Source organism: Diabrotica virgifera, chromosome 6 (genome assembly GCF_917563875.1).
Source record: "Diabrotica virgifera virgifera chromosome 6, PGI_DIABVI_V3a".
NCBI lineage: Eukaryota > Metazoa > Arthropoda > Insecta > Coleoptera > Chrysomelidae > Diabrotica > Diabrotica virgifera.
The window spans coordinates 205,466,663-205,484,674 of record NC_065448.1 but is presented as its reverse complement, the minus strand read 5'-3'; the positions used below and the strand labels follow the sequence as shown (position 1 = coordinate 205,484,674).

The window sequence follows — 18,012 nt, the reverse complement described above, 5'->3', positions numbered from 1 at the left end:
CTTTTCTTTATGTACTGAGATCTTCTGTGGCTAGATATGTGATTTTCCTCTATTCCTTCCTGTTATTCATTTTTCTTTTCTGGTCTTCTTAGTCCCATTCTTTCCATATATTTTTCGACCTCTTGCTTCCATCTATTTTTCTCCTGCCTTCCTTTTCTCTTTTTTGAAACTATAGTGTAGTTTAATACCATTTTTGGAGTCCTCGTGTTTGGCATCCTTCCTAAGTGACATCGCCATCTAAGTATCTGTGCCTTTATCACTCCTATTATATTATGTTGATTGTATAATTCCTTGAACTCGTTATTTGATCTTTTTATCCATAAACCCTTCCTTATTATGCCTCCATAAATATTCCTCAGGATTTCCCTTTCCTAGATCTCCAATAAATTTTGTTCATTTTTTGTCATTGTCCATGTCTCACTGCTGTATGTTACTCTTGGTTATATGGTTGTTTTTTTTATATTAGTTTGATATAACTAGACCCAAACCCAGACATCCAAAGTGAAAGTTTTCCTCCAACACCAAATTGTTCTATATGGTCCACATAATGTTCAGAAAAAATTCACACCATTTTGAGCGTCGGGTTTGGGGGGAGAGGGGGGAGAAATCGGCAAATTCGTAGTTTTTTACGTTTTTCGTCAATATTTCTAAAACTATGCGTTTAGCATGAACAACCCTCTATACAAAAATGTTTTACATTAAATTTGAAATAAATATTTCTTGATAAAAACTTGCTATTCAGTATTCCATTATGCGCATGTACACTTCCATTGCCTGCCATTATCTACCTTGTATTTCTTCTTTAATGTTCGGTTTACGTGATATTATTGCTCCTAGGTATTGCTCCTTTCTACCATTTCGAATTCGTATGATGTTCCTTAGTTCTACTTTAAACTTTTGTCTATTCCTGAAATGACCATCTGTCCACGCCATACATTTTGTTTTAGTTTCATTTATGTACAGTCCCATTTTCTTCGCTGCTTTTACTATTTTCTGTACTATCTTTTGTAGCTCTTTTTCCCTTGCCTGCACCACATCATCTGAAAATGCCAAAACTCGGTGGCTTTTTTATATAGGAGTCCTTCTCTATTAATTTTCGCTTTTCGCATTATTTTTTATATTAGTCATAAGTTGAAGAGTAATGATGACAAAGGATCGCCCTGCCTTAACTTTTGTAATAATATTGACGATTTATGTAATTTCAGTAAACTGTATTTATTATTGTTTTTTTCTGACTCCTTGTAAGCTTTGTCCCTAAAATTATAAAATTTTCAGTGAGAATAAAGCATATTTCTATTCTATTCTATACAAGCGTTTTTGATTTATTTGTTGAACATTTTCTTAGCACTATCCCATATCAGTCGTGGAAAAGGGCCCTGCGACAAACTTTGATATGGGGCCCCCGTGGGGCTAGCTACGCCACTGTGTTGTGGAGATGTAGATGAAGTGTGATGACAGTATATTGTAGAAGGAGATGGTATAGTGGCTGCAGTGGGGAAGGTATGAATAAAGTGTGATGAGAGTAGAGTCTTAACTGTTAATCAAAAAACCCTCTATCTGCTTTCATGATGACATCCATAACAGCATGTTGCACGCCTATCTGCGTTGCAGGAGAGTACTTATGTACTTTAGCAGAAAGATACTTGCATAATGCATCTATTTCATCTAGTTCAGTAGAGTCCTGGTTGAGGCTTTCCGCAGCATTTTTTAAAATCAAAAAGGCACTGCTCATCATTTCTGAGTCTGAAGTATCCTTCTTATGAAGTCGCTTTTTAGCAGCTGGAGTATCTTCGTTGGCAGTTGTACGAGGGGATCTTGATGGATCAGGGCGAGGTATTAAAGATGAACTGGATGTTGCTGTTTCCTCTTCTTGGTACACTGCCTCTTCTAAATGCATTTCGTCTGCTAATACATCTCGCTGTTCTTCTGTGTGTAGATTATCCTTTTTCTGAAACACGGATAATTATTATTGTTTTCATTTTCACGTAGTAATAATATTTGTTTTAGCTACCCACAGCTTCCACAGCTTGGAAGAAAGTTGCACATACGTTTGAAACATTTTGGAACTTTTGTCATGCCATCGATGCCCTACATGGAAAGCTTGTTGTTACACAAGGATCAATGTACTTAAGTACCGAGTTTTTACATAGTTAATCCCATTTCAATATTGTTATATTTGCTCTAGCTAGGTCACCATATAATAAGGTCATCATAAAATTCTATTTTATTTTTATTTATTTATTTATTTTTAATTTAATTTAATTTTATTTTATGATGACTTAAAAACAGCATTACCTACTTAGACCAGGGCGCATCTGTAAAAATATTAATACATTTGGACGTTGAGAGGTGACTCAAATTTTTTTTGCAGAAATTGCTTGAAAATAACTCATATAATAATATTTGAGTTATCCTCCCACTCAAAAAGGTCCGGAACATTGTTTAAATAATCAAAATGTCAAAAAATTCGATTTTTTTTCGTTTTTTGATTATAACTTTGAAAGTATTAATTTTTGCGAACTACACACGATTTACCACTACGGCGTCAGGATTTTTTTTAAATACACATTTTTTTTGGTTCTACGCGCAGGACAGCGGATAGTTTGCTCTGATTGGACATTCCAATGACCTTTGATAATGATTGACACATTTTAATTTTTAGTACATTTCGATATAAATAAATAAATTTGTTTATTGCAAAATAAAAACATATGCTCTGTCCTTTGAAATAACATTTTTTTTGGCAAAAACTTTCTTTGTTCATATATTTTAAGTTAGAGAATAAAAGTTTATTATTTTTAAACATATGCAACTGTTTAAACAATATTTCACAAACAATAATAAAATTAGTTTGATTTTTGTGGAATTAAAATATTAAAACACAACAAAATATAGTGTAAGAAAATAATATATTAGATAAAGATTGAAAGCAATTTTGGTGGAAATCAACTTGTGTGAATCGAACACCGCTGTCCTGCGCGTAGCACTAAAAATTAATGTTTATTTAAAAAAATTCCTGACGCCGTGGTAGTTAATGGATTTTAATTTTAAAAATTGCAAACGAAAGGTACGGTATTCTTCTATACGTAAAAAAAATTTAACATGCTATCTGATTTATTTTCAGTCATGCAACATTTTGAAAAAATGAATTTTTTTTGCGGAAGCTGGATTGCAAAATTTATTTTGCAAAATCTATTGCACCGATATTAACGAAATTTACAGTATTGTTTTACTATATTATATAATTTTTCTGGTAAAATATGAAGGTCCTAAGTGTAGCATAAATGGTTAAAAAACGTAAAATGCAAATACTTGTTTTTTATGGTTTTTTCGCAATTATTGCTATTTTGCAACAAGGGTGACAATTTTTAAAATTTGTAACTAATTCTATATTGTAAAAAATATAATTATGCAACTTTTATATCTGTACAACTTTTCTCGAAAGTGAATAATTTGAAAATTATAATCAAAAAGCGAAGAAAATAATCGAATTTTTCCTTCATTTTTTGACATTTTGATTATTTAAACAACGTTCCGGACATTTTTGAGTGGGAGCATAACCCAATTATTATTATAGGAGTTAATTCCAAGAAATTTCTGCAAAAAAATATGAGTCACCTCTCAACGTCCATCTCAAAACAGATGCGCCCTGGACTAACTTTACACCAGAATATTACACAATAATTATGGGCGACTTTAATAGGAAAATGGGTTTTAAACAAGATGATGCAGAAGTAGCAATGGGCAAGTATGAGTACGGAGAAAGAAATGAACGAGGGTAAAGACTGCTCAACTTCTTACACCAGGAAAATTTATCCATGATGAATTCTTTTTTCGATAAAAAGCCTCAGCGTAAATGGATATGGATAAGACCAGATGGCAGTGTCAAAAATGAGATAGATTTTATCATAACGAGCAGAAAAGATTAAAGACATTGAAGTACTTAAAAATTGTTCGATAGGAAGCCACCACAGATTAATCAGAGCAAAGATACGATTAAATATCAACTTGGAAAGAACCAAGATGATCTTCGAAACACGAAAGAAGAATTGGATTTCTCCAGAAAACAATGACATCTGTGAAGGTATACTAACCAGACGTATACAATACTTAGAAAATGAAATAGAAGGCATTGAGCAAGCAAATAATCTCATAACGAAGGCACTAAAAGAAAGAGAAAGGGAATGCTGCCCGACGCCGACGGTCGTGACCCATAAAACAAATATACCAAAATACCAAAGACTTGCTATGGAGCCATAAATCAGATGGCTGTGGAACGCCAGATGTTCGGTGTCATCCTGAGGGATCGAATCCCAGATGAAGAAATACGTCGTAGAAGAAAAACAACAGACGCTGTCGAAAACATCGCGTCGATAATGTGGTATTGGACAGGAGACGTCGCCAGATTGTCAGGTGGACAAAACGTATTGTTAAATGGAGGCCACGACCAGAAGCACTGCGGAGCAGAGGACACCCACCAACCAGATGGACCGACGATCTGAAGAGGGTTATCGGTAACTGGATGCAAGCCGCACAAAACATAGACAGATGGAAACCTGAGGGAGACCTATGCCCAGCATATTTTTTGTTAAATTATATCTTGGTGGTTAGCATGTAAACTTCACGTACGCACTGATGATGACTGGTCTAAAATTAGTTATGTGATTGTGATGTAGCCCCTTTTTAGGGATTTTAAATATATACCTTTTATAAAGGATTTTACTGTTTTTTTTATCTAACAGAATAACACAATAAAAAGTAAAAGTTAAGATGAACTAGCTGACGCAATTGCAGCTGACAATGGGATAAGACAGGGGGATTCCTTGAGTCCTTTAGTGTTCAACCTGATCATGGATGAAATAATAAAAAAAGTAAGAACTAAGAAAGGATACCAAATGGGAGAAAAACAACTTAAAATAATCTGCTATGCAGACGATGCAATACTAATCTCTCAACGTGATGATGATTTACAACGTATGCTGCACCAACTTAATATAAATGTCACAAAATTTAACATGTTAATTTCCCCAAAAAAGACAAAATGCATGGTTATAACAGAAAATCCTTCCTCTTCTTCTACCCACTTCTTCTCGTCTGTATCATTATTTTTGTTTTTCTGTGTTAATTTCCAGACGAAGCAGCCAGTTGAACCGTTTTGTTGGTCAGTTGGTTTCCTAGTCCAGTTTGCATTTACCTAATCGCATACTCCAGTGCCAGTTTAAACCATCTGGGGCTACACTTTGTATTCGTACACATGCCTGAGTTTCATCCATTGTGGCTTTAATGAGTCTAATCAGCTTGTGTGGTATTGCCAATTCAGTCAATATATAGTATAGTCTGTTTCTTTTGACTGAGTCGTACGCCTGTTTGAAGTCTATACAGCAAATCCAATAAGATTTAAATTGGAGCTGGAGGGTCAGATAGAACAAGTGATGGAGTTATATCTACGCATCACACTATCTAGCTACGGAAAGCTCGAAACAGAAGTGGAGGATCAAGTGAATAGAACAAACAGAGGCGGAGGTTGCCTGAATGACACAATATGGAGAAATAACAATATCGGAAAAGAAATGAAAGGCAGAATTTACAAAAACAACCAGAGGGCAAAAAGGTTGCTCCGTAAGACACTATGGGATAGAGCTATAAATACAGATATACGACGGAGATTCGAGGTCGGGAAAGATATGAACTGGGTAAGAAACACAAGAGTAAAATAGAATGACCACATATGCCGAACGACAACAAACAGAGTGGTAAGGACGGCGAGAGACGGTTTCCCAATAGGAAGACGATCAGTGAGAAGACCACGAAAACGAGGGAACGACAACTTATTGGAGGCACATTGAAAAAAAAAACAGATAGAGCCATGTCTATACAAATAGAAGAAGAAAACGATGTTACTACTACAAGTGACTCCAACAAGATCCACTCAGAATTTTCAGAAAATCCGAGTGTTGTTAAGTAACAGCAGAAACATGTTTAAAAGTATAAATATAAGTTTACTTACTGTTGTCTTTCTTCGTCGTGGAGGATCTCGATCTTCAAGAAATCGCATGGCAGCATACGCAAACCATCTACTTTCATATGCTTCGTCTCTACCTAAAAACATATTAGAATTTATTTTCTTCATTTTAATGAACGCAATTTTATTTGGTAAAATACAATTTAGGTTTTCAGAGGTTCTGTATTAGTCCAAGAGCTGGAAGCGGATTTTGCTCGTGATAAGTAATATGGACAAACTATACGGGGATATAATGAGTTAGTCGTGTACATGACTTTTCCACCCAGACGAACACCTAAGCGGGGGACGAGGGTAGTTATAAGGGGTCAAAGTCGCGGTTTTTATTATTTTTTTGTGACGATCATGATCGAGTGCACCAAAATTTAAGAATGGGTAGTTAACGCAACTAATCAAAATCTCCAAGGGCGAAACGCTGCATGGAGGACAAAGGGGACAGGGATGAATATAAAAATTATTAGGGGTTTTTTGTGACGTTCGTGATCGGGATAGTACACCAAAATTTGGGGGAATAAGTAGATCATGACATATCTAAGCAAAATCTCTAGGGCAAAACCTGCGTGGGGGACAAAGGGTGCGGGCAGGGGTAAATATTAAAATTATAAGGGGTTTTTTGTGACGTTCGTGATCGAGAGTGCACCAAAATTTGGGAATAAGTAGATCACCAAGTAACTAAATAAAATCTCCAGGGGCGGACAAGGATGAATATAGAGAATGTACAGAAAAAATTAAATTTTCTTATATTTTTCAAATTATGTTTCTATAACATTGATTTATGCAAATAATTAATTTTATCAAATTATTACACATCTTCTCGAAATTTTTATTATTAACTGATAGAAACAGTGTTTAAATTAGAAAAAAAAAACGTTTTTTCATTTGAATAAGTATATAAAATTTTTTAATTTTATCTATCCGCCCCTGGAGATTTTACTAGTTATGTCATGATTTACCTATTTCCAAATATTGGTGTACTATCTCGATAACAAAAAACCCCTTATAATTTTTATATTCATCCCTGCCCACACCCTTTTGTCCCCACGCAGCGTTCCGCCCCTGGTGATTTTGCGTAGTTACGTCATGATCTACTTATTCCCAAATTTTGGTGCACTATCTCAATCACAAACGACACAAAAAAACCCTTATAAAATTTTATATTCATCCCTGCCCACACCCCTTTGTCCCCCACGCAACGTTCCGCTCCTGGAGATTTTGCTTAGATACGTCATGGCCTACTTATTCCCAAATTTTGGTGCACTATCTCGATCCTGAGCATCACAAGAAAAATAATAAAACCACTTATAGAACTTAAAAATAATAAAAACCGTTAAAATTGACCCCTTATAACTAGCCTCATCCCCCGCTCAGGTGTCCGCTCGCGTGAGAAAGTCATGTACATGACTAATTCAACATATCCCCGTATAGTTTGTCCATATTACTTATCACGAGCAAAATCCGCTTCTATATCTCCGACTGTATAGGGTGACGCAGATAACTGGCCTATTAAAAATATCTCGAGAACTAAAGGCAACAGAATCATGAAAATTGGAATAAAGGGATTTTGAAGGATGATTAAATGAAAATATTTTCATCTCTGCAACTTCCGGTTATACCGGAACTTACAACTTCGTTTTTTTTAATGGGACACCCTGTATATTTTTACATTTTTGGATTCTCTTCGATGTCTTCTTTCTTAAAATATGTGGTTTTGTAATATTATACAGGGTATTTTAAAAGATAATTACGTTTTTTTATTAATTTCGTAGCAACATTCACACCCTGTTGACATCTAAAACTCTACTTACGTTCAAATGATTTTTAATATACTCTGCTATTGTTAAGAATCATTAGTATAGCTAAATTTTTAATTTTAGTATACAGGGTTGGTCGAAACTCGGAATGAGTATTTTCTGAGTTTTCTTAAATGGGACACCCTGTATTTTTGTATTGTAGTGAAATGATATTTTATAGTGTTTTTTTATTTCTTAGGCATTCCCTATACCTAACTGCTTTAATTTGTGAGTTATTGGTGATTCAAGCTAAATATTAATTGAAACAAAAAATACGTCAAATTTTATTAGGTTGGCCGTGAAAATAGTCAATCCCAAATAATTTTTCAGAAATAAATACATATTAATCCAGACTGGTCCTTAAAATTACCAATAATGGTTTAGCTATCAAAATACCTACGTAGTTAAGATTGTTGGTGCGATTAACAATTACGCACAAATTAAAGCAGTTAGGTATAGGGAATTGTTATATATTTAGTAGTTAAGATCTAAGGCTACTAATATCTACCTTAGTTACTAATGTTTTTATGTTTCTAGATTAATATAATGTTGTCACTGTCATAAAAATATAATTGAATAAATACTGTTAACATGTCCATTTCTTGTATATAAAATTGGCGACGAGATTAGTAGAATGGACATTAAAAAGCTAAAAAAAGTACGAACCTGTTTACGAGGCACTCTGACAAAAACTGAAAACTGTTTACATGAACGAGAAATCACAAACGAAGAAATTGAATCCAGATTACATACGTTAGACGAAACCATAAAGAAATTTCAAAATATACAATATGATATCGAACAAGAAATTGAAGACGCAGATATAGAACAAGAAACACAAGAAAGATTTGAATTTGAAGAAAAATATACAGTGATAAAGACCAAACTCCTAATTTTGCGAAAGAAAAATGGATCAAACGACCAAGATGTTTTATGTAGTACGAAAATTCAAAACATAGACCATAAGATACAATTGAAGGGCTGAGTGGATGAAGGAGGTATGTAACAAAAAGTAAGTTTTGAGATATTTGACCCCAAAGTTTTCATTGTAGAACTTTTTTGTAGTTATTGGTTATCAAATGCTTAAATAATCATACTGTTCTCATGAGTGGTGAAATTAATATGGAAGTTGAGAAAATGTTTAAATATCTGCTAACCAGACAAAAAAAAGATGTTGTGTACATACCTCGTTCTTCCACAAATATTTTGTATATTTCATCTTTGTCTAAAGGATAAAACAGGTTATATGCATACAATTGAAAATACTGTTGTGTAGATATTCAAAATAATATTTATTTTTAATACGTATACATATTTTAATAACACCAAGGATATCGAAAATTGTCACCCCTTAAGTTTATTCATTATTTTCACGCAAAATAAGCTCATAGAACCACCTGTGTTGTTCTGGAACGAAGGGAAGTTGTTGTGTTAAGTTATCAATTTTCTCTTTTGATAGTGCACCGGTTTTCCTGAAAAGTCTTGGAATGTCAAAATCTTCGGAAAGTGTGGAGGGCTTTTTCAAATTTTTAAAAATATTGATTTTTTTAAAAGGAGTACCATAATCGAAACTCTCCTTGAAGAGGTAGGACCCATAGGTATCTACACGGATCCATTTAATGCCATCACGGAAATATACTTTTTCGTTTAGAACATCTTTTTTCTATTCATCAGTTGCATTTTATTTAGAAGGTTCTCGGTGTCTTTGAAATGATGTTGCATATCAATAACCATATTATTCTTTTTATTGGCAGATGCAATAATTTCACGGTATTGTTGTGGAGTACAAATAGTTTGATGTTTCCTTAATCTTTTTTCAATTCGGCCAAAATCCCGGTCTGAATCCAAGTAGGAATGACCTACTTCAGGAAACTTATGGTCGATTATTTGGAATATTCCTTTTTGTATAAGATACTCATAAACACACACAATTAGGAAATTTTTGTTCTGCCCTGCACACGAATCTGTCCAAATAATTAAATGATTTTTTTGTTTAAGTGCCAGCTCAACTTCAATGGTTCTTAAAAGACAACTAGCGATCTCACTACTACCCCTGCATGCTTGGTCTTCAGTCCATGTACAAAAAATGGTTTTATCAACTTCTTTAGTTATAATATGTATGCCTAAATTATAGAACCACATTTGGCGGAGGTAAAATGCTTTAGAAGTACTGAGTCTAGGCAACGGCATCGTTTGTTGGAGGTCGAATGTCATATATGCAACACCATCTGAATTTTTGGCTAGTTCCCTGTCGATATTCTGAGCCTCAAACGCTGCTTTATAATTTTCAATATGTTCCTCATTTGCAGCACCAGAATCGCAAGTGCTGCAAGTGTCACTTTTCGGGTGTCCAAACGATAAGTTGAATTCATTGTTAAAAATATTACGGTACGTGCATTCTTTAACTTTAAATCGATTTTGGACTTTGTCTGCATTACATGTATCAATATAAAGTTTATGCATAATAGGAAGCGATAAAAGCGGAGACAGATATTTCTTATGGATATTGCAGTTTCTTGAATAATGAGATAATTCTGAAGGGAAACTTGAAATATATGTATACACCGTTCTTAGGCGTCAACGCCCTTCGGTAGGGATCTATGGAGGAGTATCACCGAGCCGGAAGCCCTTATCCCTTCCCGTACCGCTCCTCCATAGGCCGATCAGACGCCAGTTTATTTCAGACCAAGCCGTAGACTCTATTGAGTTTTATACTACGGCGTTGGCCTTTTTATAAATTTCATGACCTAGCTGAGGCTCGAACTAGCGACCGGAAATCGCAAATCCACTAAACTTGTCGATCGCCTGAGCCCCAGCTAACGGGGGGATAAACTTGAAATATGCTGGATTATATAAGCTACAACATCATCTTGAATTTTATTGGGTCTATTTGAGTGTTTTCCTCTTTTGTCTGGTAGAGGAGCAGCTAAACCCATCTTAATTTGCTTTTGGATTAAGTCAACCTTCTTCATGCTAATGTTGTATAACGAAACAAAAGCTCGTTTACATGTAATAGTTTGTTTTGCCCCGTATGTTACGTTATATTGGAATGAGGCGGTCTTGTGTTTTAAAGCTCCAGTTCTTTGTCGGTGTGTGGGGATTATTTTGATACTATTATACAGAAAAGAGTTTTTAGCATTTATATCCAGTTTGTACCACGATGACAAAATTTTTTCCCTGTCTTCAATTGTAAATACCTGGGAACACTGTCGGCGACACTTTTCGGGGCATAAATTAGTACCTTTGACAATATTCTTAGCAGGTTTCAACTCACCTTTATAATTTGTGTAGGCCTCTCCTCTTTGCCTGCAGAGTGTAGCATTTCGTTTCTTCCATTCATCAACATTTCGTTGCCTTTTTCTACTTACTTTTATTTTTGGTTGGAAATGTTTCTTTTTGCGATGGACTGTAGGCAATATATGCTCTTTTTCATTTTGTCCAACAATATTTTCATTAGATTTTGCCTGACTTACTAGTATGTTATTATCCTCCATTAGTATATCATTCTCTTCTTCCATCGGTTCATTATTACTCTGTGCATCTACCATCTCATTATCAATCTCGTTGTCTGATGATGAGTTGATGTAATCTTCCGGATCTGGCACGTATTCATCACTAGAGTTGTCCCCGAATAAGGTATCGCAACTTGAATCGTAGTTATTGTCTTCTCCATCATCTGAAAAACAAAAGATATAGTCAATTTACTGAAGTAGTTATAAGGCCCTTAATCTACCCTTAGCACATTATAAGTCGTGTCTTGCTATGACAAATTACATAATAATCATAACAAAACAGTTGACCAAGTCATGACATAAAACTTTTGCCAAATTTGTTAATTTCCATATTCATAATAATAACAGTTGGAAATATTTTGTTAGATTTTTTAATTTTAATTAATGTCAGTTTTTACATAAGGAAAACTGTAGTATTACTTGTAATTTCGAATATCTGTTTGATTAAAAAAACAAAAGTTATTAAACTATACATTTGAAGTCAGAGCAGAACTGTTTACCTCCAAGTTAACACTTGGACACATTGTGAAAGTATATGGCACTTTCCCTATAACAATAAAAAATAGGTACCATTGAATATAACAAAATATTCCTACGTGAATTTCATATTTTATAAAAAAGATACTTACATTCTTCTTGGCGAACTTCATTCTTGCCTGTAGAATAGTCACTACTTGTTGATGAAATTGGCATTTTTAGGTTAGAATTCTCATTTTTCATGGCTTGTATTATATTTTTGTCAATACTCTCGCTGGCAGTTAAAATATTATCATTTAAAGCTAACTGTAACATTATCTTTCCCCTTGAAGTCATTTCAATTATCAATGTGAGCAATATTACTTAACACAACTTAAATTCGCAAAACACGTGTTAATCACAACAATCGTTTTTGTCAAATGGTGAACAGCTCATTCACAGCTAGCTGTTACGTGCATGAAGGCGGTATGTTACAGAACTTGATCAGGACACTAGTGGAAGAAGGAGGTATGTGCTATTTATGTTTCATACCTCCTTCATCCACTACAAATATAAGTAGTTGTTGATACATACCTCCTTCTGGACATTAGTATTTCTCTTAATATGGCTCTTAGAGTGCTACTGTTAGTTCCACAAAACATATTAACACATACCTCCTTCATCTACGAGAATAACTAGATTTTTGTAAAAATGTTACATACCTCCTTCATCCACTCAGCCCTTCAATTACCAAAAGTTAATTTTCAACCATTACAAGAAACAGAAACAATTAATAACTTTACAAGGAGATTGACGGTATTTTTCCTATTAAATAACATCACAGATGAGCAAAGTAAAATTTACTTTCTATTATCTACGATCTCTCCACAACTTTATGATACTTTACATAATCTTTGTTCTCCGGAGGATCCATTAAATAAAAGCTTTGAAGAATTAATTAAACTACTTGACGACTTTATTGATCCTAAACCTAGTTTGTGGGCTCAACAACATAAATTTGTTACACATTTACAACGACAAAATGAAACTGTGGCAACATACGCTGCAGAACTCAAGAAACTTGCTTCTAACTGTGAATTTAAATGCCAGAATTGTTGTAAGTCCACAATAGATGGATTTTTATCGTTACAGTTTATCAGAGGATTGCATGACAGCGAAATTCGAATAAAAATTCTGCAAGACAGAGAAATACACACATTCTCAAAATTAGTTCAGATAGCTACATCAATTGAAATGGGAAAAATAGAAAACAATAAAATATCTGCAGACATACGTAATGAAATTGAAAAGGTGAACAAATTATCGACATCTGTAAAAAACCCTCAAAGATCATGTACTTACAAGAAAAAACATGATAATATAACATTAAAAGACTTAAGGGGAAAATGTTTCAGATGTGGACAACCAGATCATAGGTCCAACGAATGTTGGGCCATTAAAAGAACTTGCCACAAATGTCAAATAGAGGGACACCTAGCAAACGTTTGTTTAAAAAGAAACAATGCACTCCAGATTAATGATTGTACCAGTAATACAAGTGAAGAATCTATTGGCGAAATAAACCTTGTTAAGGATGAACGATCTGAAAAATATACAATTACAATCAGTATTGAAAATAGGCCAGTTACTATGGAATTTGATACAGGGGCTACACTATCTCTTATATCAATAAAATTGTACAAACAACTGAACATTCCAAAGAAAATTTTTAAAACAGACTTAATATTAAGAACTTACACAGGAGAAGTAATCAAACCTACTGGAGTTGCTTATGTTAAATGTAACTACAAGAACCAAACCTTCTTCAGCAAATTATACATTATAGCTAAGGACGTTGATCCTTTATGCGGACGTAACTGGATGAAAGAAATAAATATTGAATTGGCAGATGTACGAAGACTACAAACTGTTGAAATACCCAAATTAGACCAACTTCTTGAAGAATTTGCAACATCAGTATTTAGATCAGACCTAGGAAAAATACCAGATTTTAAAGCTCGTTTGAACTTACAGGAAAATACACAACCAATTTTCATTAAGTCTAGAAGAATTCCATACGCTCTAAAATCGAAAGTAGAAGCAGAAATAGAACGGCTAAGTTCTGAAGGTATTATAACAAAAATCGACCATAGTAATTGGGGTACACCTATTGTACCTATTGTTAAACCTAATGGGAGTATCAGACTATGTGCCAATTACAAAATAACTTTAAATAGAGTTATTAAAGACGAAAAATACCCGATACCTATCATAGAAGATATTTTTGCCAAAATGAATGGGGGTAAATTATTTTGCACATTAGATATTAAACAAGCTTACCTTAATATGGAGATGGACGAAGACAGCGCCCTAATACAAACTTTAAGCACTCATATGGGAACATACAAAGTAAACAGACTGATGTTTGGTGTAAAAGTGGCTCCCAGTTTATGGCAAAGATTCATGGATAATTTACTTAAAGGTTTAGAAGGCGTACAATGTTTTTTTGATGATATAATAATTCAAGGATCAACAGAAGACCAGCTATTACTAAGATTAAGAGAGGTACTTACCAAGTTAAAAGAAAATAACCTACGGGTGAATAAAGAAAAATGCCAATTTTTTAAAAAGAACATAAACTATTTAGGACATAAAATTGATAAAGATGGGCTCCATAAGAACAAAGACAAAATTAAAGCTATAATAGGTATGGAACGGCCTTCTAATATAAACGAATTGCGAACTTTTCTGGGTATGGCTAATTACTACAACAAATTTATTGCTAATCTTGCGTCTATATCAAATCCTCTAAATCAACTCTTGAAGAAAGATAACAAGTTTACCTGGACTGTGAAATGCGAAGAAAGTTTTAACAGAATTAAAACGGAAATTGCAAGTGAAAACGTATTAACACATTTCGACCCGAGAAAACCTCTAATCATAGCCACGGATGCTTCACCAACAGGACTTGGAGCAGTCCTTTCACACCTAGTTGAAGACGGCTCAGAAAGACCGATAGCTTTTGCGTCAAGAACCTTAACCAATGCCGAAAAGAATTACAGTCAGATTGATAAGGAAGCGACTGCGATATACTGGGGTATAAAGAAATTTTTTCATTTTTGCTATGGGCGAAAATTTACTCTGATTACTGACCACAAACCGTTAACATCAATCTTTCATCCCCACCATAATCTACCAGAACTGAGTACAATGAGACTTTTTCATTATGCTCATTTTTTATCTGGATTTGATTATGATATACAGTACAGAACAAGCACAAAAAATGCTAACGCAGACTTCTTGTCGCGGTTTCCTGTTGAGAACACAAATACATATGAAGTAGATCAACATGGCTTATACCAAATACAACAAATTCAGATATTAGAAATTAGCCCAGATATAATCGCTAAGGAGACAGAAAATGATATCGAATTACAGAAAATAATTAAAGCACTAAGAACAGGTCAATCTCTGAAACAATATGGATACAACGACAATGAATTTACTTTACAAGATGACTGTATTTTAAGAGGAACAAGGGTCGTAATACCACATAAATTTCGTAAATTTATTCTTAACGAACTGCACGCGGGACATATTGGTATATTAAAGATGAAACAACTAGCACGCAGTCATGTCTACTGGAAAAATATTGATAAAGATATTGAAGAAAAAGTGAAATCATGTAGATCATGCCGTTTAGAACAAAATGAACCAGCAAAGACACATTTACATCACTGGGAAGAGCCCACAGGTCCCTGGCAAAGAATCCATATTGACTTCGCTGGACCAATTTCTGGTTCTCAACTATTCATTGTGGTAGATGCATATACAAAATGGGTGGAAATTATATCTACAAAGGTAACAACTAGCTCGTGGTGTATACAAACGCTAAGACAAATATTTGCCACGTTCGGAAATCCATATGTGCTGGTATCTGACAACGGCCGACAATTTGTTTCAGCCGAATTTAACAAATTTCTATCCAATTGCGGTATCACCCATAGAACTATTGCTCCATATCACCCAGCAACGAACGGTCAAGCAGAACGATTTGTACAAACTATAAAAAGGACCTTGCGCAGCTTAGCGGGGGAGAGCAATAGCTTAACTGATAAACTACTTAAAGTACGAACACGTTTACGTCGTACACCAGGTGTTAACGGTTTCACCCCGTATGAGCTTATGTTCGGACGAGAAATTAGAACGGATCTTCATGCAATGTTAAGAAAACCTTGCAAACGCACAACTTCCTTTCCATCAGACAGGCCTACACCTGGTAGGGAATTTGCCTTGGGAGACAGAGTTCAGGCTAGAAAGTACTGCAGTGATCAACGATGGGTATTTGGAAAGGTAATCAGACGCATAGGTTACTTACATTATGAAATACGAACAGATGATGGTCTACTTTGGAAACGTCACTTAGATCAGCTGCTGCCAGCACCTCTAGTCTTGTAGTTGGGAATTGGGGCGGAGGACTGTTATATATTTAGTAGTTAAGATCTAAGGCTACTAATATCTACCTTAGTTACTAATGTTTTTATGTTTCTAGATTAATATAATGTTGTCACTGTCATAAAAATATAATTGAATAAATACTGTTAACATGTCCATTTCTTGTATATAAAAGGAATGCTTAAGAAATAAAATAGTACCATAAAATATTATTTCATTACAATACTAAAATACAGGGTGTTCCATTTAAGAAAACTCAGAAAATACTCATTCCGAGTTTCGACCAACCCTGTATACTAAAATTAAAAATTTAGCTATAGGTACTAATGATTTTTAACAATAGTAGAGTATATTAAAAATCATTTGAACGTAAGTAGAGTTTTAGATGTCAAACTACTACAATTCTACAGGGTGTTAATTTTGCTACGAAATTAATAAAAAAAAACGTAATTATCTTTTAAAATACCCTGTATAATATTACAAAACCTCATATTTTAAGAAAGAATACGTCAAAGAGAATCCTAAAATGTAAAAATATACAGGGTGTCCCATTTAAAAAAACGAAATTATAAGCAACTTCCGGTATAACCGGACGTTGCAAAGAGATGAAAATATTTTCATTTAATAGATCATCCTTCAAAACCCCTTTGTTCCAATTTTCATGATTCTGTTGCCTTTAGTTCTCGAGATATTTCTAATAGGCCCTTTATTTGCCTTACCCTGTATTATTCAACTCACCCTTTCCTATTCCACAGGTCCCTCTGGAGACCTTTCTCTTCTCGCGCCTAAAAGATGCCAATAGGTTTATCATTTTCCATTTACAGTCTTCTGCTGGCGTATCCATAGTCTCACCTATCTCGCGCCATGCGTCATCTTTTAAGCTTTTTTGGAAATGGTCACGGTCTTTCGGATCCCAGAGTATCCTCTTGTTGTGATATAAGTCAATAAGTTCAATGCATTTATCGTCGGGCCACTGTGCCATCATGGAAAACTTGGGTTCACGAAAAATACACACTATATTCAAACTAGGAAGATGTCATACAATATCGATGAGACGAAACGAACAGACAATATCGCTGGGAGCACTGTCCAAATTGAACTGCGAATATCCTATACGTCCCAAGGTCGGTACACTTATGCGAGCCGAACTATTGGCGTACGGTTCGTTGAAAATATATTTACAGAGAACCCATCTCAAACTTATCACGATCCATTAAAAGCGACGAACCAAGCAACACTTCCGCGAAGTTTATTTGAATTTGTAATTTTATCTCAAAGTCACGTTCTAAATGTAAATATATGTACTTGTTTATCAACTATAAAATAAAAATGTATTACATTGTGTTTCTCACGTTTCTTATCTCTAGGAACACGTCATTCACACAATTTCGATTCGACGACAGGAAACAGACAATTAATATCGCTACGTACGTACGCCGTCCATATTCAACTGCGACTGCGAATATCCTTTGTTTGACGAGCGCCGAACAAACAGCTCGCAAGCTGTTCGTCTCGCCGTACAAATTATACGAAGCGTGATAGCGTTCGCAGACGGTTGACCAGTGTTGCCAACCAGAGAGAAATTTCCCCTGTTGCGGGATTTTTTTAACACAAAAGGGAAAAAGAAAAAAAGTTAACTCAAAAGTGAATTTTTACTCTTTACAAATTGTAAAATATTAAAAAAAAAATAAAAAAATATGAAAAAAACATTTTTAAGGAACGCTTTTCTTTAGTTACGAGTGACTAAAATTAAAAATATTATAAAAAAATCAACCAAAAT

General features: G+C 34.4%; 1 protein-coding gene across 1 annotated transcript; it reads right to left on the bottom strand.

Moving 5' to 3' along the window:
- Window positions 1-1,373: 1,373 nt before the first annotated feature.
- On the bottom strand, window positions 1,374-17,660 carry LOC126887153 (uncharacterized). The gene is made up of 3 exons (XM_050654515.1): window positions 16,971-17,660; window positions 6,008-6,099; window positions 1,374-1,948 (listed from the first exon to the last, which is right to left on the bottom strand). The coding sequence occupies exons 1-3, from the start codon at window positions 17,215-17,217 to the stop codon at window positions 1,538-1,540; spliced, it is 750 nt and encodes a 249-aa protein (XP_050510472.1). The 5' UTR covers window positions 17,218-17,660; the 3' UTR covers window positions 1,374-1,537.
- Window positions 17,661-18,012: the final 352 nt, after the last annotated feature.